The sequence below is a fragment of the Rhinoraja longicauda genome, chromosome 4, assembly GCF_053455715.1.
Source record: "Rhinoraja longicauda isolate Sanriku21f chromosome 4, sRhiLon1.1, whole genome shotgun sequence".
In the NCBI taxonomy this organism is placed as follows: domain Eukaryota; kingdom Metazoa; phylum Chordata; class Chondrichthyes; order Rajiformes; family Arhynchobatidae; genus Rhinoraja; species Rhinoraja longicauda.
This window is the reverse complement of record NC_135956.1, coordinates 87,397,724-87,419,936: the sequence shown is the minus strand read 5'-3', so window position 1 is coordinate 87,419,936 and position 22,213 is coordinate 87,397,724. Positions and strand designations below refer to the sequence as shown.

Sequence of the window (22,213 nt, the reverse complement as noted above, 5' to 3'; positions counted from 1 at the left end):
TACAAACCCACTGACTCCCACAACTATCTCGACCACCCTTCTTCCCAACCTGCTTCCTGCAAAGACTGTGCAAGGCGTTCCCAAGGCCGCATTTGGAGTACTGTATACAGTTTTGGCCACCCTGCTGTAGGAAGGATGCCATTGAATTGAAAAGTTGTTCGAGGATGTTGCCAGAGGGCCTGAGATATGGGGCAAGCTAGGAATTTATTATTTGGTGCGCAGGAGACCAAGAGATGATCTTATGGAAGTGTATAAAACCATCAGGGGAGTTGATAGAGTCTTTTATCCAGGGTAAGGGAATCAAGAACCAGAGGACATAGGTTTAAAGTGAGAGGGGATAGATGGACCTGAGAGGCAACCTGGGTACATGGAATCCGGTGCCAGTGGGGGTAGTCGAGGCAGGTACAACAAGAACATTTAAAAGACATTTTGACAGATACGTGGATTGGAAAGGTTTGAAAGGATACTAGACCAAGTGGACCCGTTGGGCCCAAACCTCTCCTGCATTGCAGCATCCTCTCCGCCCCCTCCCCTCCCCTCCTCCCCCCCCCCTCCCCTTTCCCACCCCCTTCCTCCCCCCCTACCCTCTCCCCTTCTCCTCCAGGGGAGGGGAGGGGGAGTGAGGGAGGGGGTGAGGGGGGGAGGGGGAGTGGGGGAGGAGAGGGTGCTGCACCAATGCAGGACAATGCAGGACAGGTTTGGGCCCAACGGGTCAACTTGGTCTAGTTCGAACTTAAAACTATAGTTTTGAACTTCGAACTTTATTGAGAGTAACAAATTAATCAAACTATAATTTTTCCCCTGAGGTACTTTCACATGTCTGCTTTCACATGAAGACATTTAAACTAGCCCATTCCCTAGATAGAGTCCAGAACACATTGTTCTAAAACTAACATCCAAAATACACTCAACAGACATCCTCCAGCCTACTGTGGCAATTTGAGTTGTTCAAACCATAAGAAGATTAAAGGCATGCAGTTTTATTGTTTTAGCTTTTTTTGCAATCCTCCATTATTTTTTTGGTTGATGCCAGGCAGTATCATTGCCGTTAAGTGGTTCGGAGACTACACGTACCAGTGATTTCTGCCTTTTAATAGACAATAAACTAAACTGAACTCAGATGCTAGTGAGGCAGTTTCACAAAGAGCAGGTTACTAAAACTCCAACTTCGCATAGCATGTGGCATTTAGATGTTGTCACCAGAGGTTGCAGTTCTATTTACATTTTAACAACAGTGAGCCTGATATTTTTACTTCAAAATTAGCTCATTATAAACTTGTCAACCCTGTAATTGTGGAGGGAAATCAATCTAAATTTAAGGAGTGAGTACTGTTGAGTTTGATTAAACTTGGAGAAGTGCTGTGTGTGATTTAATTTGCAAAAATATTCCAACAAACTTATCAAAATGGGGGGCTGAAAAAACCCATGTGGCATTTAGAGTTTCAGAACCCACAAAATATGTTTCCCTATCAGTGAAAAGGAGTTAAGAAAAATTAGGATTTAAAGTATCTTTTTGATCAACCTCAGAACATCTATATACTAAAACTCTCGTTTGTTATCGTGTTTGTGACTGAACTCCAGCGAAAACAGTACACGATAGCACGACAATTTCAGGCCCACCTTACTCACCATTGTCACTTTAGTGATAATGCAAGTAGTTTTATTGAAATCGGTGTTATATTTTTAAAGTTATTCACATTTTAAAGTTTAAAAGGAGGGGAGGAGGGAGGGGGGAAGGGGGGAGTGGGGGAGAAGGGAGAGGGGAGGAGGGAGAGGGGATGAGGGAGAGGGGAGGAGGGGTTGAGGAGAGAGGGGAGGGGAGGACAGGGTGCTGCACCAATGCAGGAGAGGTTTGGGCCCAACGGGTCCACTTTGTCTAGTACTCCTTAAAGGTCTAGTTACTCATCTAGGGAATTTGATAGGTAGTTTGCAGACAGTAAGCTCCTCCAACAAGGACTGAAATGACCAAATCATCTGTTTGAGGGATAAATATTGACCAGACATTCGCAGGAACTCGTGTAGGAAGGAACTGCTGATGCTGGTTTAATTCGAAGATAGACACAAAATGCTGGAGTAACTCAGCGGGACAGGCAGCATCTCTGGAGAGAAGGAATGGACGACGTTCAGACTGAAGAAGGGTCTCGACCCGAAACGTCACCCATTCCTTCTCTCTAGAGAAACCGGAGGCCAAAAATTGTCTTCAGTTGTAGCCGACAGGGTCGTAGCTTGTCGCGGGTGGACGTAGGTTGACTTCGGTTGTCGTAGGTGCGGTCGTAGGTGGACATCCTACTCGCGACGATTGGGTCGCCAGTTGTCGGTAGCTTGCCGTAGCTTGACGTCGACTAGGTGGTAGGTTGTTGTAGCTTGTCGTAGAAGGGGGGGGGTCGTAGGGGGGGGGGGGGGGGTCCAGTCGCCGGTTTTTCGGTGACCTGCAACCTCTCCCCCTCCTAACCCCATTCTCCTGCCTTCTCCCCATAACCTCTGACATCCGTACTAATCAAGAATCTATCTATCTCGGCCTTAAAAGTCTCCGTTAACCCTGGCCTCCACAGCCTTCTGTGGCAAATAATTCCACAGATTCACCACCCTCTGACTAAAGCACTTAATTACATAACACTGCACTTAATTATCTACTGAAATTATTGTCAAACCTCTTAAAGTTGAGATTGTGCTCTCAATCTTCTGATATCAAAACAAGAGTTGGACCACCGTCATGACTCACAGGTGGAAGCATCCAGAACATTCCAGAACAATAGCGATGTAAAATTCCCACATAATTACGGTGTAGAATTCGCATGTGTGGTATTTAAATATAACTAGACCAAGTTGAGCCCAAAACCTCTCCTGCATTGGTGCAGTACCCTCCCCTCCCCTCCCCCCCCTCCCCCTCCCCTCCCACCCCTCCTCCCCTCCTCCCCCTCCCCTCCTCCCCCTCCCCCCTGCCTCCCTCCAACCCCCCCCCTCCTCCCGAGGGAAATTGAGGCATTGGTCAAAAACAAGGATGCATGAGGACAGGTATAGGCAGCTGGGATTAAGTGCATCCCTGGAGGACTTTCGGGAACTAAGGAGTAAACTGAAAAAGGAGATCCAAAGGGCAAAATAGGGCCAGGGGATAGCTCTGGCTGATGGCATTAAGGACAATCCCATAAGATTTTATAAATATATAAGGGGGAAAAGGGTAACTAGAGAGAGAGTGGGACCTCTCAGGAATCAAAGCGGCCATCTCTGTGTGGAGCCACGGGAGATGGGCAAGGTCCTCAATGATTATTTCTCCTCTGTATTTACCGAGCAGGAAGACAGTAGGACGGAGGAACATGGGGCAGTCAATGGAAGTGTCTTGAGAGCAGTCAGTGTTGCCGTCGAAGAAGTACTGAAGGTGCTATCGTGTATGAAGGTAGACAAATCTCCAGGGCCGGATCAGATATATCCGAGGACATTGTGGGAAACTAGAGAGGAAATTGCGGGAGCCCTGGTCGAAATTTACGAGTCGTCCTTAAATACAGGAGAGGTGCCGGAAGACTGCAGGGTGGCAAATGTTGTGCCTCTTTTCAAGAAGGGCTGCAGGGAGAATGTTGGGAACTATAGGCCGGTGAGCTTAACATCTGTAGTTGGTAAGTAACTGGAGAGAGTATTCTGAGGAATAGGATATGCATGCATGTAGATGGGCAAGAGCTGTTTGGGGATAGTAGGCATGGTTTTGTATGCGGGAGGTCGTGTCTCACAAATCTGACTGAGTGTTTTGAAGACGTGACCAAAAAGGTCGATGAGGGCAGAGCTGTAGATGTTGTGTACATGGATTTCAGTAAGGCGTTCGACAAGGTTCCGCATGGTAGGCTGCTCTGGAAGATTAGATCGCATGGGATCCAATGAGATATAGCTGAATGGAAGACAAATTGGCTTCATGGAAGGAAGCAGAGGGTGATCCCTCTCCTCCACAGCTGCAGAAACCCTCATCCACGCCTTCATCACCTCCCGTCTGGACTACTGCAACAGCCTCCTCTTTGGTTCACCCTCAAAAATCATCAATAAACTCCAATACATCCAGAACTCCGCTGCCCGTCTACTCACCCACTCCCCGATCCGTGACCATATCACCCCGTCCTTTACAAGCTCCACTGGCTCCCCATCCCCCAGAGAATCCAGTACAAAATCCTCCTCATGACCTACAAAGCCCTCCATAACCTGGCCCCATCCTACCTGACTGACCTCCTCCACAGACACACTTCCACCCGCACCCTCCGCTCTGCTGCTGCTAACCTCCTGTCCCCCCCCATCCGGACCAAACTCAGATCCTGGGGGGACAGGGCTTTCTCCATCGCTGCTCCCACACTCTGGAACTCACTACCCCAAACCATCAGAGACTCCTCCTCACTCACCACATTCAAAACATCACTGAAGTCTCACCTGTTCAGCACTGCCTTCAACCACTGACCATCACCTCACCTTCTGTCTCCTTTTCTGTTCGTTTACTTATTTATCTATTTCTTTTCTTTTCTATGTTTTAGTAAACCCTGTAAAGCGTCTTTGAGTGTTTAGAAAAGCGCTATATAAATGTAATGCATTATTATTATTATTATTATTATTATTATAATAGAAGGTTGCTTCTCGGACTGGAGGCCTGTGACTAGTGGTGTGCCTTAGGGTTCAGTGCTAGGTCCATTACTGTTTGTCATCCTTATCAATGATTTGGATGAGAACATACAGGGCAAGATTAGCAAGTTTGCTGATGATACAAAAGTGGGTAGTTTTACAGATAGTGAAGATGGTTGTGAACGATTGCAGCAGGATCTGGATCGATTAGCCAGGTGGGCGGAGGAATGATTGACGGAATTTAATACAGAGAAGTGTGAGGCGTTGCATTTTGGGACGTCTAACAAGGGCAGGACCTACACAGACAATGGTAGGCCTCCGGGTAGTGTTGTAGAGCTGAGGGATCTAGGAGTACAGGTGCATGGTTCCTTGAAGGTCGAATCACATGTAGATAAGGTGGTCAAAAAGGCTTTTGGCACTGGCCTTCATCAGTCAGAGTATTGAGTATAGAAGTTGGGAGGTCATGTTGCAGTTGTATAAGACGTTGGCGAGACCACATTTAGAATATTGTGTTCAGTTCTGGGCACCATGTTATAGGAAAGATATTGTCAAGTTTGAAAGGGTTCAGTGAAGATTTACGAGGATGTTGCCAGGACTAGAGGGTTTGAGCTATAGGGAGGGGTTGAGTAGGCTGGGTCTCCATTCCATGGAGCGCAGGAGGATGAGGGGTGATCTTTTTGAGGTGTATAAAATCATGAGAGGAATAGATCGAGTAGATGCATAGAGTCTCTTGCCCAGAGTAGGAGAATCGAGGACCAGAGGACATAGGTTCAAGGTGAAGGGGAAAAGATTTAACAGGAATCTGAGGGGGTAACATTTTCACACAAAGGGCGAGGGGTGTATGGAACAAGCTGCCAGAGCAGGTATCACAAAATGCTGAAGTAACTCAGCAGGTCAGGCAGCATCTTGGAGAGAAGGAATGGGTGACGTTTCGGGTCGAGACCCTTCTTCAGATCCGACCCGAAACATCACCCATTCCTTCTCTCCAAGATGCTGCCTGACCTGCTGAGTTACTCCAGCATCTTGTGATACCGTCGATTTGTACCAGCATCTGCAGTTATTTTCATACGCAAGCTGCCAGAGCATGTAGTTGAGGCTGGGACTATCCCAACATTTAAGAAACAGTCAGACAGGTACATGGATAGGACAGGTTTGGAGGGATGTGGACCAAGCGCAGGCAGGTGGGACTAGTGTAGCAGGGACGTGTTGGTCGGTGTGGGCAATTTGGGCCGAAGGGCCTGTTTCCACACTGACCCAGCCTACTCAACCTCTCCTTATAGCTCACACCCTCTAGTACTGGCAACATCCTCGTAAATCTTCTCTGAACCCTTTCAAGCTTGACAATATCTTTCCTATAACGTGGTACCCAGAACTGAACACAATATTCTAAAAACAGGCTGAATAATCGATATGATTTTTGCATTTTCTGACATTTCTTTGGGTATTGTCCTGGTAACCTTTTGTTATCTCTGTGATCATTGACATCGCCATCACAGGCACGTCTGCAGTTGTACAAAACAGCTGGCGGTGCTGAATGGTGTTACACCAAGATCTTAAACACTGTTGCTGATTAAACCCTCCTGCCTTTGTTAGCAGGACAGCTCTACTGTGATCCATCCAAGGGCAGCTCACTTTTGGATCTGATTTAATCTGCTCTTCCTGTTGGAGCGTATTTCTGACTTGACCTGTGGATATAAGAATTATATTATTTTTGACCCAGTATTTTTTCTTTTTTTAAAGTACATTTTATTTCCATTGCTGAGGTTGTTTCTGTTGGCAGTAGTGGATGACGAAGTATTTGCTGCATATTTGAAAAGCACAAAGGTGTACCTTTTGGGGATAAATCTCGTGCATCTGATTATTCTGTCGGGATCATTTTTAAACTGTCCTTGGCCCTGCTTCTTCTACTGCCCGGCACTGTCTCTTTGCTCCTCTTTGTCTTTACCTCTTTGTTCATCTATTCTTGTCAAGCTCCCATTTCTACCTGCTCTCTCTGTATCATCTGGCTTGTAAGAAGACAGTGAGTGGGGACATAGGTTGCCAGCCAATGGACCTGAATTGTAAAGAAGTTGATGTTTAGTTTAGTTTAGTTTAGAGATACAGCGCGGAAACAGGCCCTTTCGGCCCACCGGGTCCGCGCCGACCAGCGATTCCTGCACATTAACACTATCCTATAGTGATATACCCACTAGGGACAATTTTAGAAACATAGAAAATAGGTGCAGGAGGCCATTCGGCCCTTTGAGCCAGCACCGCCATTCATTGTGATCATGGCTGATCGTCTACAATCAGTAACATGTGCCCAACTTCTCCCCATATCCCTCGATTCCACTAGCCCCCAGAGCTCTATCTAACTCTCTCTTAAATTCATCCAGTGATTTGGCCTCCACTGCCCTCTGTGGCAGAGAATTCCACAAATTCACAACTCTCTGGGTGAAAAAGTACCTTCTCACCTCAGTTTTAAATGGCCTCCCCTTTATTCTAAGACTGTGGCCCACGGTTCTGGACTCGCCCAACATTGGGAACATTTTTCCTGCATCTAGCTTGTCCAGTCCTTTTATAATTTTATATGTCTCTATAAGATCCCCTCTCATCCTTCTAAACTCCAGTTTACATTTACATTTTGCATTTTTACATTTACCAAGCCAATTAACGTACAAACCTGTACGTCTTTGGACGTGTGTGAGGAAGATCTCGGAGAAAACCCACGCAGGTCACGGGGAGAAGGTACAAACTCCGTACAGACAGCACCCGTAGTCGGGATCGAACCCGGGTCTCCGGTGCTGCATTCGCTGTAAGGCAGCAACTCTACCGCTGCGCCACCGTGCCGTCAATTTGTGTCCTCACCAAAAGCAGTGTCTTGGTTTGGCTTTTTATATCTTATTGTTCCCATCCTCCACGTTCCTCGCTGTTATTTTGTTCCCTCCTTTTGGAGCTCCAAATCACAGGCCAGCAAGAGAAAGTGGCATCAAGGCAAAAGGCAGCTTAAAATGAAAGAATGAGAAACAAGAAAGGGGGTGAAGAAAGAAAGAAAAAAAAGTGAACCAAAGCAAAGAAATAATAAGATGGATCAGAATTGTGCAGAGGTTGGCCAATATCGCCCCCTCCCCTGACATCAGTCTGAAGAAGGGTCTCGACCCGAAACGTCACCCATTCCTTCTCTCCAGAGATGCTGCCCGACCCACTGAGTTACTCCTGCATTTTGTGATACCTTCGATTTGTACCAGCATCTCCAGTTATTTTCCTACACAATATCTGGAATGGAGTCCAGAGAATGTAATTGCACCTAAACTTATGGCATGAGATGAACCAGAATGGCCAAATATCTTCGTTGTAACTTGCACATACACATTTCAATTCCATTTCATCACTGAGATTACGTGACAACTCTGTCCTTTATTCACGTCAATGCTGCACAAAAGCACAGAAGAGATGTTATTCTATCCTAATCAATATATATCCCATGTGGTTGGTCATGTGTTTTTCAATTAAATTGCTATTGACGGCGTTCAGCGTAGGTTTACGAGGTTAATTCCCGGAATGGCGGGACTGTCATATGTTGAAAGACTGGAGCGACTGGGCTTGTGTACACTGGAATTTAGAAGGATGAGAGGGGATCTTATCGAAACGTATAAGATTATTAAGGGGTTGGACACGTTAGAGGCAGGAAGCATGTTCCCAATGTTGGGGGAGTCCAGAACCAGGGGCCACAGTTTAAGAATAAGGGGTAGGCCATTTAGAACGGAGATGAGGAAAAACTTTTTCAGTCAGAGAGTTGTAAATCTGTGGAATTCATTGCCTCAGAAGGCAGTGGAGGCCAGTTCTCTGAATGCACTCAAGAGAGAGCTTGATAGAGCTCTTAAGGATAGCGGAGTCAGGGGTATATGGGGAGAAGGCAGGAACGGGGTACTGATTGAGAATGACCAGCCATGATCACATTGAATGGTGGTGCTGGCTCAAAGGGCTGAATGGCCTCCTCCTGCACCTATTGTCTAATGTCTATTGTCTAAATGATCGCTTGATATGTTGATATGCAGATCCTTGATACAGAGTTTCATCCGATTTTCATTGAGTACTGTATTTTTTCATAATTTTATTAAGATTTATTTGACTAAGTAGAAAGTTCTAGAAGGCATTATTATTATTTTTTGTTAACTAGGTATTTTTGTGGTCGATCTTCCCTATTAATGTCTGTTTAATATAATTATCTGCTGTTTGTCAGTGAATAATGATAGTTAATATTTAGCAGGTTATTTTTTTAGATTTCCTTAAGATAATAGTTATATACCACTCGACCAAGTGGACTCGTTGGGCCCAAACCTCTTCTGCATTGGTGCAGCACCCTCTCCTCCCCTCCCTTTCCCCCCTCCTTCCACCCCCTCCCCCTCCTCTCCCCCTCCCCTCCCGCTCCCCCCCTTCCCCCCCTTCCCCTTCCCCCCCCCCCCCACTCCACCCCCCTTAACCTCCATCCACCCCCCTCCCTCCCTCCCCCCCTCCCTTCCCCCCTCCCTCCACCCCCTCCCTCCCTAGGAGATAGATTTAAACTTTAAAATGTGAATAACTTAAAAAATATAACACCGATTTCAATGAAACTTCTTCCATTAGCACCAAAGGGACGACGGTGAGTAAGGTGGGCCTAAAATTGTCGCGCTATCGTGTACCGTTATGGCTGTAGTTCAGGAACAAACAAACAAATAAACAAGAGTTTTCGTATATAGATAATGAAGCCTAATTCCCTCCTCTATTTTTGGAACGTATGATTAAACAGGGAGCAGCAATGCTGCTTGATGATACCAGGTCTGGCAAAAGGTATTGAAGTGTGAAAACGCACACTTCCAGATTCAGGGAGGGGAAGGGGAGGGGGAGGAGAGTGTGAGGAAGAGAGGGGGGGGGGAGCAGAGGAGGAAGGAGGGGGGAGGGGAGTGGGAGGGTGGGGGGGGAGCGGAGGAGGGAGGGGAAGGGGAGGGAGGGTGAGAGGCAGGGGGGAGGGGGGAGGGGGTGGGGAGTGGGAGGAAGGGAGGGGGGGGGAGCGGAGGGAGGGAGGGGAGGGGGGAGTGGGGGAGGTAGAGGGTGCTGCACCAATGCAGGAGAGGTTTGGGCCCAACGGGTCCACTTGGTCTAGTTTGCACTAAATTCCTCCCATGATCATGCAAGTAGGTTAAATGCCATCTGTAAATTATCCCTTAGCATATGTAAGTGTGTTAAAAAAATCAAAAGGAAGTTGATGGGTATGTGAGAAGTAATAATCTTGAGTGCTACTGGGAAATAAGAAGAGTGCGTGGGACTGGTGTGGTTTGCCCTGTTGCAACACAGTTATTTACTGATGAGCCCAACAGCTTCCATCTGTGTTGTCATAAGCAAGTAAGTAAGTAAGTACTCAGAAAGGACACCAATCAGACAAGAAGCATCCAGAATGCTGAGCATTCACAAATGAGCCTGCAAATACACATCTCAGTCACCCGTGCCCACGCATTTATGAACACACTTACAGTATGTTGGTATAATCATTGACTTAATGCAGATATTAGGATTTGTGTAAGCCTTATTGACATCGCGTTTGTCTTCAACCTGTCAGATATTTCCAATTTATTTGTCGAAGGTATCACAAAATGCTGGAGTAACTCAGTGGGTCAGGCAGCATCTCTGGAGAGAAGGAACGGGCGACGTTTCGGGTCGAGACCCTTCTTCAGACTGATGTCAGGGGGGGGGCGGGACAAAGAAAGGATATAGGTGGAGACTGGAAGACAGCGGGAGAACTGGGAAGGGGGAGGGGAAAGGAGGGACAGAGGAGATATCTAAAGTTGGAGAAGTCAATGTTCATACCGCTGGGCTGCAAGCTGCCCAAGCGAAATATGAGGTGCTGTTCCTCCAATTTCCGGTGGGCCTCACTATGGCACTGGAGGAGGCCCATGACAGAAAGGTCAGACTGGGAGTGGGAGGGGGAGTTGAAGTGCTCAGCCACCGGGAGATCAGGTTGGTTAATGTGCACTGAAGTGAAGGTGTTGAGCGAAACGATCGCCAAGCAATTTATTTCTGTTTTTTTTCTAAGGATGGTGAGCCTGTTAGGCCTGGCGTAGCCATGACTGACCTAGCTACCGGTTTATACAGTCACGGAGCTATCTTGGCTGGACTGCTACAGAGAGAGAAGACTGGGAGAGGTTTATATATTGACTGCAACTTGCTTTCATCCCAGGTATGTCACGAAAATAAATTATATTAGCCAAGTAAATAAACATTTTACAACACGAAGCCTTTTTTTTCCATGGAATGCCAACTGTCTGCGTGGTTAACATTTCAGCAAGGACTTCATGAAGCTCCATGTATAAGGCAGATTATATGTTCAAATATTCTTCCATGTAGAAATAGCTTTGGTCTTGCTGATTCTGAAAAATGTCCAAAATAAAAGGAAGTATAATTAATTGTTTGCACATCCGTAGTGATGTATAGGTTTTTTTAAAAAAAACACGTGAAGACCTATTTACTTAAATAGTTACTCTATAACTATCCAAGGAAATAAATAGTTGTAGAATAACTTAGTCACAACGTCCTGGATTCAAGCTACATTCAGGATGATACGTTATCAAGGTAAAGACGCACCTGGCGGGATTGAAGCCCACGAATGAGCTTGTTGTGTGGATGCAACACTGAGGGACTCGTTGTTTGGATGAAATTATGAAATATCACGTCCTTGCCCCCTAAAATTGGGGAGCCTCTTCAGGAGTGTAAAGAATTGCTGCCGCCACGAAGGTAGGCACAAAATGCTGGAGTAACTCAGCGGATCAGGCAGCATCTCAGGAGAGAAGGAATGAGTGGAGTGACGTTTCGGGTCGAGGCCCTTCTTCAGACCACCGCTGTTATCATCATGCAGGAGTTACAGGAGTCTGAATCCTTCTAGTATCAGGTTCAGGAACCTCTACTTTCCTGCCCTGTACAACTGCAGCAGGACCTCTTTGCTCCTATACTCAACTCCTCTTGTTATGAAGGCCAACATTCCATTGGCTTTCTTCACTGCCTGCTGTACTGTGAGCAGGGTATTGGCAGATAGAATTTAACCCAGTAGGTGCTAGGTGAGGCATTTTTCGGGGAATTCCACCCTGGTAAATGTGAGGTGATACATTTTGAGGGGGGGTGGTTTCAAATAACAGTCAAACAAATACTGTGAATGGTAGGATCGCAGGAGGTATTATAAAACAGAGATACATTGATGTACAAATCAAAACATCACTTATGGTAGCTGCTCAGTAGATAATGTGGTAAATAAAGCACACAGGCTGCTTGACTTCTTTAGCTGGGACACAGGGTATGAGAACATGGTGGTCTTGGTGTCTATATATTAAAACTCTTGTTTGTTTGTTTGTTCCTGAACTACAGCCAAAACGGTACACGATAGCGCGACAATTTTAGGCCCACCTTACTCACCGTCGTCCCTTTGGTGCTAATGGAAGGAGCTTCATTGAAATCGGTGTTATATTTTTAAAGTTATTCACATTTTAAAGTTTAAATCTATCTCCTAGGGAGGGAGGGAAGAGGGAGGGAAAGAGGGAGGGAGGGGGGGGAGGATGAGGGGGGTTGAGGAGATGGAATGGTGGGAGGGGAAGGGGGAGGGGAAAGGGGGAAGGGGAAGGGGAGGGAGAGAAGGGAGGGGGAGAGGGGAGGGGGTGAGGGAGGGGGGGAGGGAGTGGGGAGGGGGGAGGGAAAGGGGAGTGGGGAGTGGGGAGAGGGCAAGGGGGAGGAGAGGGGAGGGTGGGGAAAGGAGAGGGTGCTGCACCAATGCAGGAGAGGTTTGGGCCCAACGGGTCCACTTGGTCTAGTAGCTTTATAAAATGTTGGTGAAGCCGTAGCTGGAATATTGTGTGTAGTTCTGTGTGCCATAAAAGGGGAAAAAAGAGGAGATTCGTCGGGATGTTGCCTGGAATCGGATGTTTCAGCGAGGAGGAGAGACTACTTGTGGCATGTTTGTTTTCTGTGGAGCAGAGGATGCTGAGGAAGAAAGGGAAGGCCCAATGAAAGACATAAACAAGGTAAATAGTAAGAACTATTTCCCCATGGCAGAACAGAGGGCATAGCTTTAAGAGGCTCAGAAGAGATCTGAGGAGAAGAAATATCACCCAGAGAGTGGTTGCATGCCAGAACACAACATCTGGGAAAGTAGGTAGACAAAAAATGCTGGACTAACTCAGCGGGCCTGGCAGCATCTCCGGAGAGAAGGAAGCTTGGGCAGTTTACACCCCAGCGGTATGAACGTTGACTTCTCTAACTTCAGATAGTTCCTATTTCCCTCTCAGTCCCCTCCCCTTCCCAGTTCTCCCACTGTCTTCCTGTATCATCATAATAATATAATATATTCCTTTATTTGTCCCTCACCGGGGAAATTTACAGTGTTATAGCAGCAAAGTGGAAAGCAAGAGATCATTATAAATAAAAGTAAAGACAAGGATAGATTGTCATCAGTTTACTGTGTATTCCTTAACTGTTACTGTTGACTCGTCTGCTGGGAGCAGTGCTGGTTGTGCAGTCTCACAGCAGCGGGAATCCTACTACATCCTATCTTTGTCCCGCCCCCTCCCCTGGCATCAGTCCTCGGAACCGTCATTTCCAGGGACCTTATATGGAGGGCCACCATCGACTCCACAGTCAAAAAGACCCAACAGAGGATGTACTTTCAGCGGCAGCTGAAAAAACACAGCCCCTCAGTCTGAAGAAGGGTCTCGACCCGAAACATCACCCATTCCTTCTCTCCAGAGATGCTGCCTGACCCGCTGAGTTACTCCAGCATTTTGTGTCTATCTTCGATTTATGCCAACCAGCACCTGCAGTTTTTCTCCCTACACATCTGAGAAAATAGTGTAGGCAGGGAGTCACACAATATTTAAGAAGCATCTGGAGAGGGAAAAGTGTTTTTAACACCGAAAATATGATTGATACATGGAATGCTCTGCTTGAGGAGGTGGTGGAGTTAGATACAATCGCAATGCTTAGGAGGCATTTGTACAGGCACTTAAATAGGCAGGGCAGATGGCCTGAAGATGGGTCTCGACCCAAAACGTCACCCATTCCTTCTCTCCAGAGATGTCGCCTGTCCCGCTGAGTTACTCCAGCATTTTGTGTCTATCTTCAGGGCATATGGCCCTCATGCCGCCAAATGGGATTAGTGTTTTTTTGGGCAAAAAGGCCAGAAAATTGTGGCGTCTCTGCTGTACGATGTTATCACTCCATAAGGAACTTTAGCTGAGTGGAGAAATTAGGGAAGGTAAGATGGTTTTTATTACATTAAGGGGAGACCTTAAGGGGAGATAGATTCAAAATAATGACGAGTTTTGAAAGGGTAAATTTCCTTTGCTGAGCACCCTTATAAATCAGAGATAATAAATGTAAAATAATTGATAATGCAGTGAAGGGAAAATTAGATTATTTTTTTTATTTTTATTTTTTATTTTTTTTGAAAAGCATATGTACAAATCGAAATAAAAAAAAAAAAACACATTTGTTACAAAGTTCTTACATAGCTTCAATTTTTAAATTTTTGAAGAGAGAAAGTAAAATAAAAATATAAAACTATAAACTTGGAAGAGAGAGTAAGAGGGTTAAAAAAAAAAAAGGATTCTAACAATAAAAATTAACGGGAGTAGATCCGGGGAGACAAAAACCACAGCTGTACATCCAACCCCCAACTCAAGTTTCAACTTTTTATTTAAATTTTTTATTTTTTTTATTTTAGTCCTGTGCCAAACCCATTTACTTTTCTAAAAATTCAATAAATGGAGACCATATTTTTAAAAATAACTCAGGTTTGTCCGATTAAGGCAAACCTTATTTTTTCCAAATGCAGGGTCTCTGTCATTTCCATAGTCCCACATTTTAATTGTGGGGGGTTATTGGTTTTTTCCAAAATTTAAGTATTAGTTTTTTCGCAGTTATTAGACTGTAATCAAGAAAATGTACCTGACTTACTGTAAAATTTGTAGTATGTTCTGATAATCCTAATATAATTAATTTTGGGTCCATATCTAATTTTTTATTAATAACTTTAGAAACTATTTTAAAAATCTCCAACCAGAAGTTTTGCATTTTTATACAAGTTACGAAAATATGAGTTAAATTAGCTTCTTGAAATTGACATTTATCACACATAGGAGAGATACTAGGAAAAATCCTATTTAATTTCGTCTTCGAATAATGTAATCTATGTATTATTTTAAATTGTATTAAGGAATGTCTAGTATTCAATGAACATTGATGTATATGTTGTAAACTTTCATCCCATATATCTTGCATTATAAATTGATTCAATTCGTCTCCCATGCTCGTCTAAAATTAGATATTTACGGGACCAAGTGGACCTGTTGGGCCCAAACCTCTCCTGCATTGGTGCAGCACCCTCTCCTCCCCCTCTCCCCCCTCCCACCTCCCTTCTCCCCCTCCCTCCCTCCCTCCTCCCCTCCCCTCCCCGGAGTGAGGGGGTATGGGGAGAAGGCAGGAACGGGGTACTGATTGAGAGTGATCAGCCATGATCGCATTGAATGGTGGCTGCTGGCTCGAAGGGCCTGAATGGCCTACTCCTGCACCTATTGTCTATTGTCTATTGTCTATCCCCATCTCCCCTCCTCCCCTTCCCCTCCCTTCCCTTCCCCCCTTCCTTCCCCCCCCACATCCATCCCCCCTCATCCTCCTCTCCCCCCCCCTCCCCTCCCTCTCTCCCTCCCTCCCTTGGAGATAGATTTAAACTTTAAAATGTGAATAACTTTAAAAATATAACACCGATGTCAATGAAACTTCTTCCATTAGCACCAAGGGACGACGGTGAGTAAGGTGGGCCTAAAATTGTCGCGCCATCGTGTACCGTTTTGGCTGTTAGTCAGGGACAAACAAACAAACAAGAGTTTTAATATATAGATTAAGCAAAGATTGTTCAGACAGTCTGAGAGAGTGACGCAAACATATTACAAAAGAGCTTTCAAAGGGGTATTGGACGGGAACTTGAAGAACAGTAATTTGCAGCAAAGTGATGTAGGGATAAATTTCACAATTCTTTCTGAAAGCCAGTATGGGCTCTATTGTTACTGTGTTCCCTCTGTACTAAATGAATCTATAAATTTATAAAATGTGAATCTCATGCTTAATGCACTCCCTGTAAAGGTCTTCTTCTTGCGTTTGAGGCAGCAGAAGGCAGCACCAGTGCAATGTGCTGTTGTGGAGGGCCGTGAGGTCTACCCCTCCACCAGGGGGACGGAGGACAGTGCAGTCGAAAATGCTGCGCTGCGATGTTTGCTGGTCTGCTCCACACACGCAGGCTGCTGATGGACGCAACCCCCAACAATGCATGTTGGCGTTGAACCGGCCGACCCCTGTGCGGAGCCGGTTCAGGGCGACCCACTCTTTGCGGGGCGTGTCCGAGCCGGGTGGGGCTGTGGTGTTCGGTGCGACAGTGAATTGAGGAGGTGGCGATGTCTTTTCCCAGCTGGTTCTCCATGCTCCTAGTATGTTGAAACCGGAGCCACAGAGGGTCGCTGCATGACGGGAGAAAGGGTGACGAGATGACAGGCGTTGAGGTCCCAGTTGCTGTGAATCCGGGCGAGGTGGTGCAAAGGATGTTTGGTGTCCGATGGGGCCTTGCACACCAGCCCTCATGAGTGAAGAACTCTCTGCGAAGCTTGGCGGGTGCGATACCTGCGAGCACCGGCAGGAGATCCGTCGGGAGTGGGGCGTAGGCAGCCAGTGATGATCCGCATGGTGTCGTTGAGGGTGGCGTCTAGCTTGCTGGTATGAGCGCTGCGGCACCATGCTGGGGCGCCGTACTCAGCGGCGCTGTACACGAGTGCAAGAGCACTGGTTCAAAGAGTAGATGTCCTGGCACCCCATGACGATCCGGCCTAGCAACGCAGGAGGTTGTTCCGTGCCGAGACTTTAGCACGGGGAGCTTCAAGCTGTTGCTTGTAGGTCAGCTGCCGATCTAGTTTCATCCGAGGTGTGTAGGAAATGGGTTGTAGGGTAGGGGTGACCCACTGTATAGGTGATGACAGTAGATTCAGCAGTAACCTTTCAGATGATAATTGGATAAATTTGAAATAAAGAAAAAAGCATAAGATTGGGACTGGAACTAATTAGGTCGCTGGTATAAATTTGGTGGATTCGAAGATCATTCTGATTTGTAAATTTTGTGAATCCAGACCAATTTGTGTTGTTATCACAGGAGATTGGTGTGTTCAATGAAGCAAGTTGCATAAGTACTGTTTCTGCATTATATTGTCAAGTTTTATCTTCAAAACACCTGTCAAAAGAGTTTCATTGAAGTTATTTACAGTGTATACTCCAATTGCGTTAATTTGCAATTGGACGGTCAGCTAAGTTAACTTGCTTTGCGAGCCATTTCGATGTCACTAGACCAAGTGGACCTGTTGGGCCCAAACCTTTCCTCCATTGTGCAGCACCCTCTCCTCCTCCACTCCCCCCTCCCTCCCACTCCCCCCTCCCCTCCCACTCCCCCCTCCCATCCCACTACCCCTCTCCCTCCCCTCCCTCCCCCCTCCCTCCCCTTCCTTAGGCAACTATCACTGGATCCCAAATGATCTAGATTTAGGCTTAGGTTTGTTATTGTCACATGTACCGAAGTACAGTGAAAAGCTTTGTTTTGCATGCTATCTAAACAGATCAGATCAGATACCTTGCATAAATACCTCAGGTCAAACTCAAGTTTGATAGATATATAGAGCAAAGCGGAAAATACAGAGTGGAGAATATTGTGGCGCTTTGCAGCGCATCATTTAGACAAAGTCCAATGCCCTCAGTGTGGTAGAGGTGAATCGAACAGTATCCAACAGTAGCGCTTGGAAGGACCTTTCAGAAGCTGATAACAGAGGGAAAGAAGCTGTTCCTGAATCTGGTGGTGCACACTTTCAAGCTTCCAGAGCTGCCTACCAAGCAGAGTGTTATCAGCAAAGATACCAGAGGAACAAGATGGACCACTCCGTTGAAATTTCCAACACTGAAGTGTAGTATGCAAAGGAGCCATTTTAGTAGGCAAAACCCGCCCGTTTGCTATGCTCTCAATAGACAATAGACAATAGGTGCAGAGTAGGCCCTTCGGCCCTTCGAGCCAGCACCACCATTCAATGTGATCATGGCTGATCATTCTCAATCAGTACCCCCGTTCCTGCCTTCTCCCCATACCCCCTACTCCGCTATCCTTAAGAGCTCTATCAAGCTCTCTCTTGAATGCAGAGAATTCCACAGATTTACAACTCTCTGACTGAAAAGTTTTTCCTCATCTCCGTTCAAAATGGCCTACTCCTTACTCTTAAACTGTGGCCCCCTGGTTCTGGACTCCCCAACATTGGGAACATGTTTCCTGCCTCTAACATGTCCAACCCCTTAATAATCTTATATGTTTCGATAAGATCCCTCTCATCCTTCTAGATTCCAGTGTATACAAGCCTAGTCGCTCCAGTCTTTCAACATAGGACAGTCCCGCCATTCCGGGAATTAACCTAGTAAACCTACGCTGCACGCCCTCAATAGCAAGAATATCCTTCCTCAAATTTGGAGACCAAAACTGCACACAGTACTCCAGGTGCGGTCTCACTAGGGCCCTGTATAACTGCAGAAGTGTGTAATCAGTGTTTTGGGGGAACAGTATGTGTGATGATACCATAAAAATGCAGAATATATCTCGTCTATCAATCCACAGATTTTTGTTATTTTTCTTTTAAAATGTTTCTGCAAGTTTCTGCCGACTAAAATGGCGCCTTGACATACTACGGTTTTCAGGGTCGTGTGGTCTATCTTGTTCCTCTAGTATCTTTGGTTACCAGTGACCTTGCCGAAGTTCATACAGGCTACGTCTACTGCCCTACTCTTATCGACCTGCTCGAATACTTCAAAACACTCACTCAAATCCGTGAGACATGCTTTCCCAAGGGACATAACTGTGCCAGCTATCCTGAACCAACCCTTGTCTTTTCCAAGTATATGTATATCTTATCCTTCAGGTTCTGCTCCATAATTTACTTACCCACATTAAGTTAGGCATTTTTAGGTTTTTCTTTGCAGCCCTTTCTTGGGGAAGGGGGGGGTGGGGGGGTCACTGCTAGTCTAGAATCCTCTGCCCCGGGGATAAGTCTGTGTTTGTTTGTTCGTTTGTTCCAGTGAAGGAGCAGTGCACACGGCAGCCAGACAACAGTCGCTTGTCTTTTTCTTTTTGTTTTGACTTTTGATTCCTCGCGTTTTTGTGTACCTTGTCGTGTTGTGACTGTCGGCAGACCAATTTCCCTGCGGTGATGGATGAAGTTTTATCGTATCGTATCGTTAAATAAAGGTGCAACATTCGCCGCCCGCAAGTCTTTGGCATCTCACCCATAGCTAATGGTGGTGCATATATCAGTCACATATTCACAAGCTGCCTCCAGTGTTCTTGAGTATTTCTGATCAGGCCTGGGAGATTTAAGGGCCTGTCCCACTTAGGCGATTTTAAGGCGGACTGCCGGCGACTAGGCTGTCGCTGAACGTTTGCCGGGGTGTCGCGGGGCATGATCGTGAGGAGTCTTCAATGAATCGTAGCGGATCTCGGCGCGTCACGGAATTAAAATTCCAGATAGAAATTTCTCGGCGACAGCTGGCTTGTTGCCAGGTATGGTAGCTTATTGCGGGCGCTGTCTGTCGCACGCTGTCCCCAGGTTCGCTAGGTTGTCGCAGATGCGTTAGAAGCACGTAATATTAAATTAAGAAAAGGCATTTGAAGATACCAGAAGATAGTTTTGTTTAACCAATTTATTTACCGTCAGGACATTTGACGGGTAGATTGGAGGCGACAGTTTGACGGTCAGGTAAGCGTGGAATTTCGCGATGTTTCTGAAGACGGTGTAATCTCTTAGCCGGGTGCTAGTTTCACAAAAAAAGTAACTTGTATCGACCTGACCCGGCATTGTCGTAGGGTAAAAGAAAATGTTGGCGATCTGTTACGACTTTGAAAGTCGCCGGCAGTCGCCTTAAAAATCGCGTAACTGGGACAGGCCCTTTATCTATCTTCAAACTTGTCAGACGTCCAATAGTTAATCTGCTGTGTTGCGAACTATCCCCAAGACATCGTCATTGACGGGGAGAGTCGGCATTACTCTAGTCTTCACACTTCCTCCAAGGCAAAAACCGGGGAACTATTCCTTGAGGACCTTGCTCATGTTCTGTGGCTCCAATTATACTCGTAGATATTCACTGTGGACCTGAAGTGCCCCGATTCTCTCCCTGGTTATTCTTTTTCCTTTAATATACTTATAAAATCTCTCGGGGATTCTCCTTAATCTTTTCTAGCTTGTTTAATTTTCTGTGTGGAAAAAAATGCTTTATTGTTAGTTGTAAGCTTGCTTTAAACTTTTAACCTTGGGACAGATGTGTTCTTTCATGTTTTGGGGCTGGACGATTTCAAATTTTTAGAAGTCAAGACCCTTGTGCTTTTTGCAACTCAACAATGTCCTTTGGATGCTACTGGTAAATAATAAGGATGTGGGTTTTAGATGTGGTTTCAATTATGCCTTTTCGTTTACTTCTTCTGTTGTGGTTATCGTACTTTTAGAAGTTTTCAATATCCTTCCTGTGTTTAATTGCAACCAGCGCTCCCTATTACAAGTAGTCTTAGACCTCCATGAGTATTGGCATTAAGTTTTGAAACCCGCAACATTAGTGGAAGTTTTAAATGAATTTGTTCAGCAGGCCCTTGTTCAAATTTCTTTGCAAAGAAATAATTGAAAAATATGAATTTCTCCCCAAGGGCTTGGTATTTTGCGGTTTTATTTTTCACTTTTTGAGCCATATTTGCCAAACTTGACATTCGTTGACTCTGGTTTCAAGAAAAGTTGAAGTAGGCCGAGAAATGAGTCAAAGCAAGAAACTAGAACCAGCAAACCCTGCTCTGCTTTAAATGTTGACATTGTACAACTCAAACTTGCTTTTATTTATCGCGGCAAAAAAAAACCCCATTCATGTAAATGTTTGACTGCACTCAGTATTTTGTAAACATAGTTTTGTTTTAGTTTTCGCGTTTGAGATGCAGCCGTGGAAACAGGGCCCCTCGGCCCACCGACTCCACACCGACCAGCGATCCCCGCACACTAACACTACCCTACACACACGAGGGTCAATTTACACATACACCAAGCCAATTAACCTACAAACCTGTACGTCTTTGGAGTCTGGGAGGAATCCGAAGAACTCGGAAAAAAAACCTACGCGGTCACGGGGAGAACGTACAAACTCCGTGCAGGCAGCACCCCACAGTCGGGGTGGAACCCGGGTCTCTGGCGCTGTAAGCACTGTAAGGCAGCAACTCTACTGCTGTGCCACTGTGGCAGAACCACTACAGCACTGTAAATCTGTGATTGACATTATTTCTATGTAATTGAGTTTACTTGGATTTATTTCTTCAATGCGTTTTCTATTTCTACAAAAAAACTTAAGAACGGCAAATGCAATGGTAAGAGAGGAGAGTTGGTTATAATTTATTGTGAAAATGGACTAAAGGGAAGGTGGCAGATCAGAAGAGGCAGGCACTTGAAGAGTAAGTTCATAAATCTCAGCAAAGGTTTTCAATGAAGAATCTATGTTTCTATAAAAAGCATGAAGCTTCCATGGTAAACTAAGGAAGCTGAAGATGGTATCAAATTGAAAGAAAGTTAATAATGTGCCAGGAAAATAACTGCAGGTGCTCGTTCAAATCGAAGGTGGACACAAAATGCCGGAGTAACTCAACGGGTCAGGCAGCATCTCGGGAGAGAAGGAATGGTGACGTTTCGGATCGAGACCCTTCTTTAGACTGATGTCAGGGGAGGGGGGCGGGACAAAGATAGGATGGAGTAGGAGACAGGAAGACTAGTGGGCCAACTATGAAGGGGGAGGGGAAAGAGAGGGACAGAGGAACTATCGGAAGCTTCTAGAAAGCATGCTCCCTTGAAAGCATCCAATTCTCTGGATGCTTTCAAGAGGAGAGCTAGATAGAGCTCTTAAAGATAGCAGAGTCAAGGGGTATGGGGAGAAGGCAGGAACGGGGTACTGATTGTGAATGATCAGTCATGATCACATTGAATGGTGGTGCTGACTCGAAGGGCCGAATGGCCTACTCCTGCACCTATTGTCTATTGTTAGAGAAGTCAATGTTCATACTGCTGGGGTGTAAACTGCCCAAGCGAAATATGAGGTGCTGTTCCTCCAATTTGCGCTGGGCCTCACTTTTTTGCGGGTCGAGAGTGCCAGAGCGTTTGGAAACGTTAAGAAGCCAGTGAAAGATGGCAGAAAAATATGAAGAAGAAGAGAGTAAACTAGCAAATAGTACAAAACTAACAGTATAAGGTTCTACAGATATATAAAACAAAAGAAAGTTGCTGAAGTAAACCTTGGTCCCTTGGAAGATGGACTGGCAACCAATAATGAAAAGCAGACGTTTTAAATAATTATTTGGATTGGTATCCATGGTAGAACCCTCAAAAGCATATCACTAATGATGTTTCCAAGGAAATATTGGAGATGGAGGAACTTAAAACAAGACAGAGTGGCCTGTATCCTAGGATCTTAAAGAAAGTGGCTGCAGAGATAGTTCTCACCTTCCAGAATTCCCTGAATTCTTGTAAGCGCCCAGTAGGAA

The 22,213-nt window shown here is 45.6% G+C and overlaps 1 protein-coding gene across 4 annotated transcripts in view; it reads left to right on the top strand.

Moving 5' to 3' along the window:
- The window catches only part of sugct (succinyl-CoA:glutarate-CoA transferase), a 378,390-nt gene that overhangs the window by 56,994 nt on the left and 299,183 nt on the right, over window positions 1–22,213 (top strand). For all 4 annotated transcript variants that reach the window (XM_078398318.1, XM_078398316.1, XM_078398319.1 and 1 more), the window contains one exon: window positions 10,640–10,783. In XM_078398318.1, the coding sequence (XP_078254444.1) occupies window positions 10,640–10,783 (144 nt within the window). The remainder of the gene's footprint in view (window positions 1–10,639; window positions 10,784–22,213) is intronic.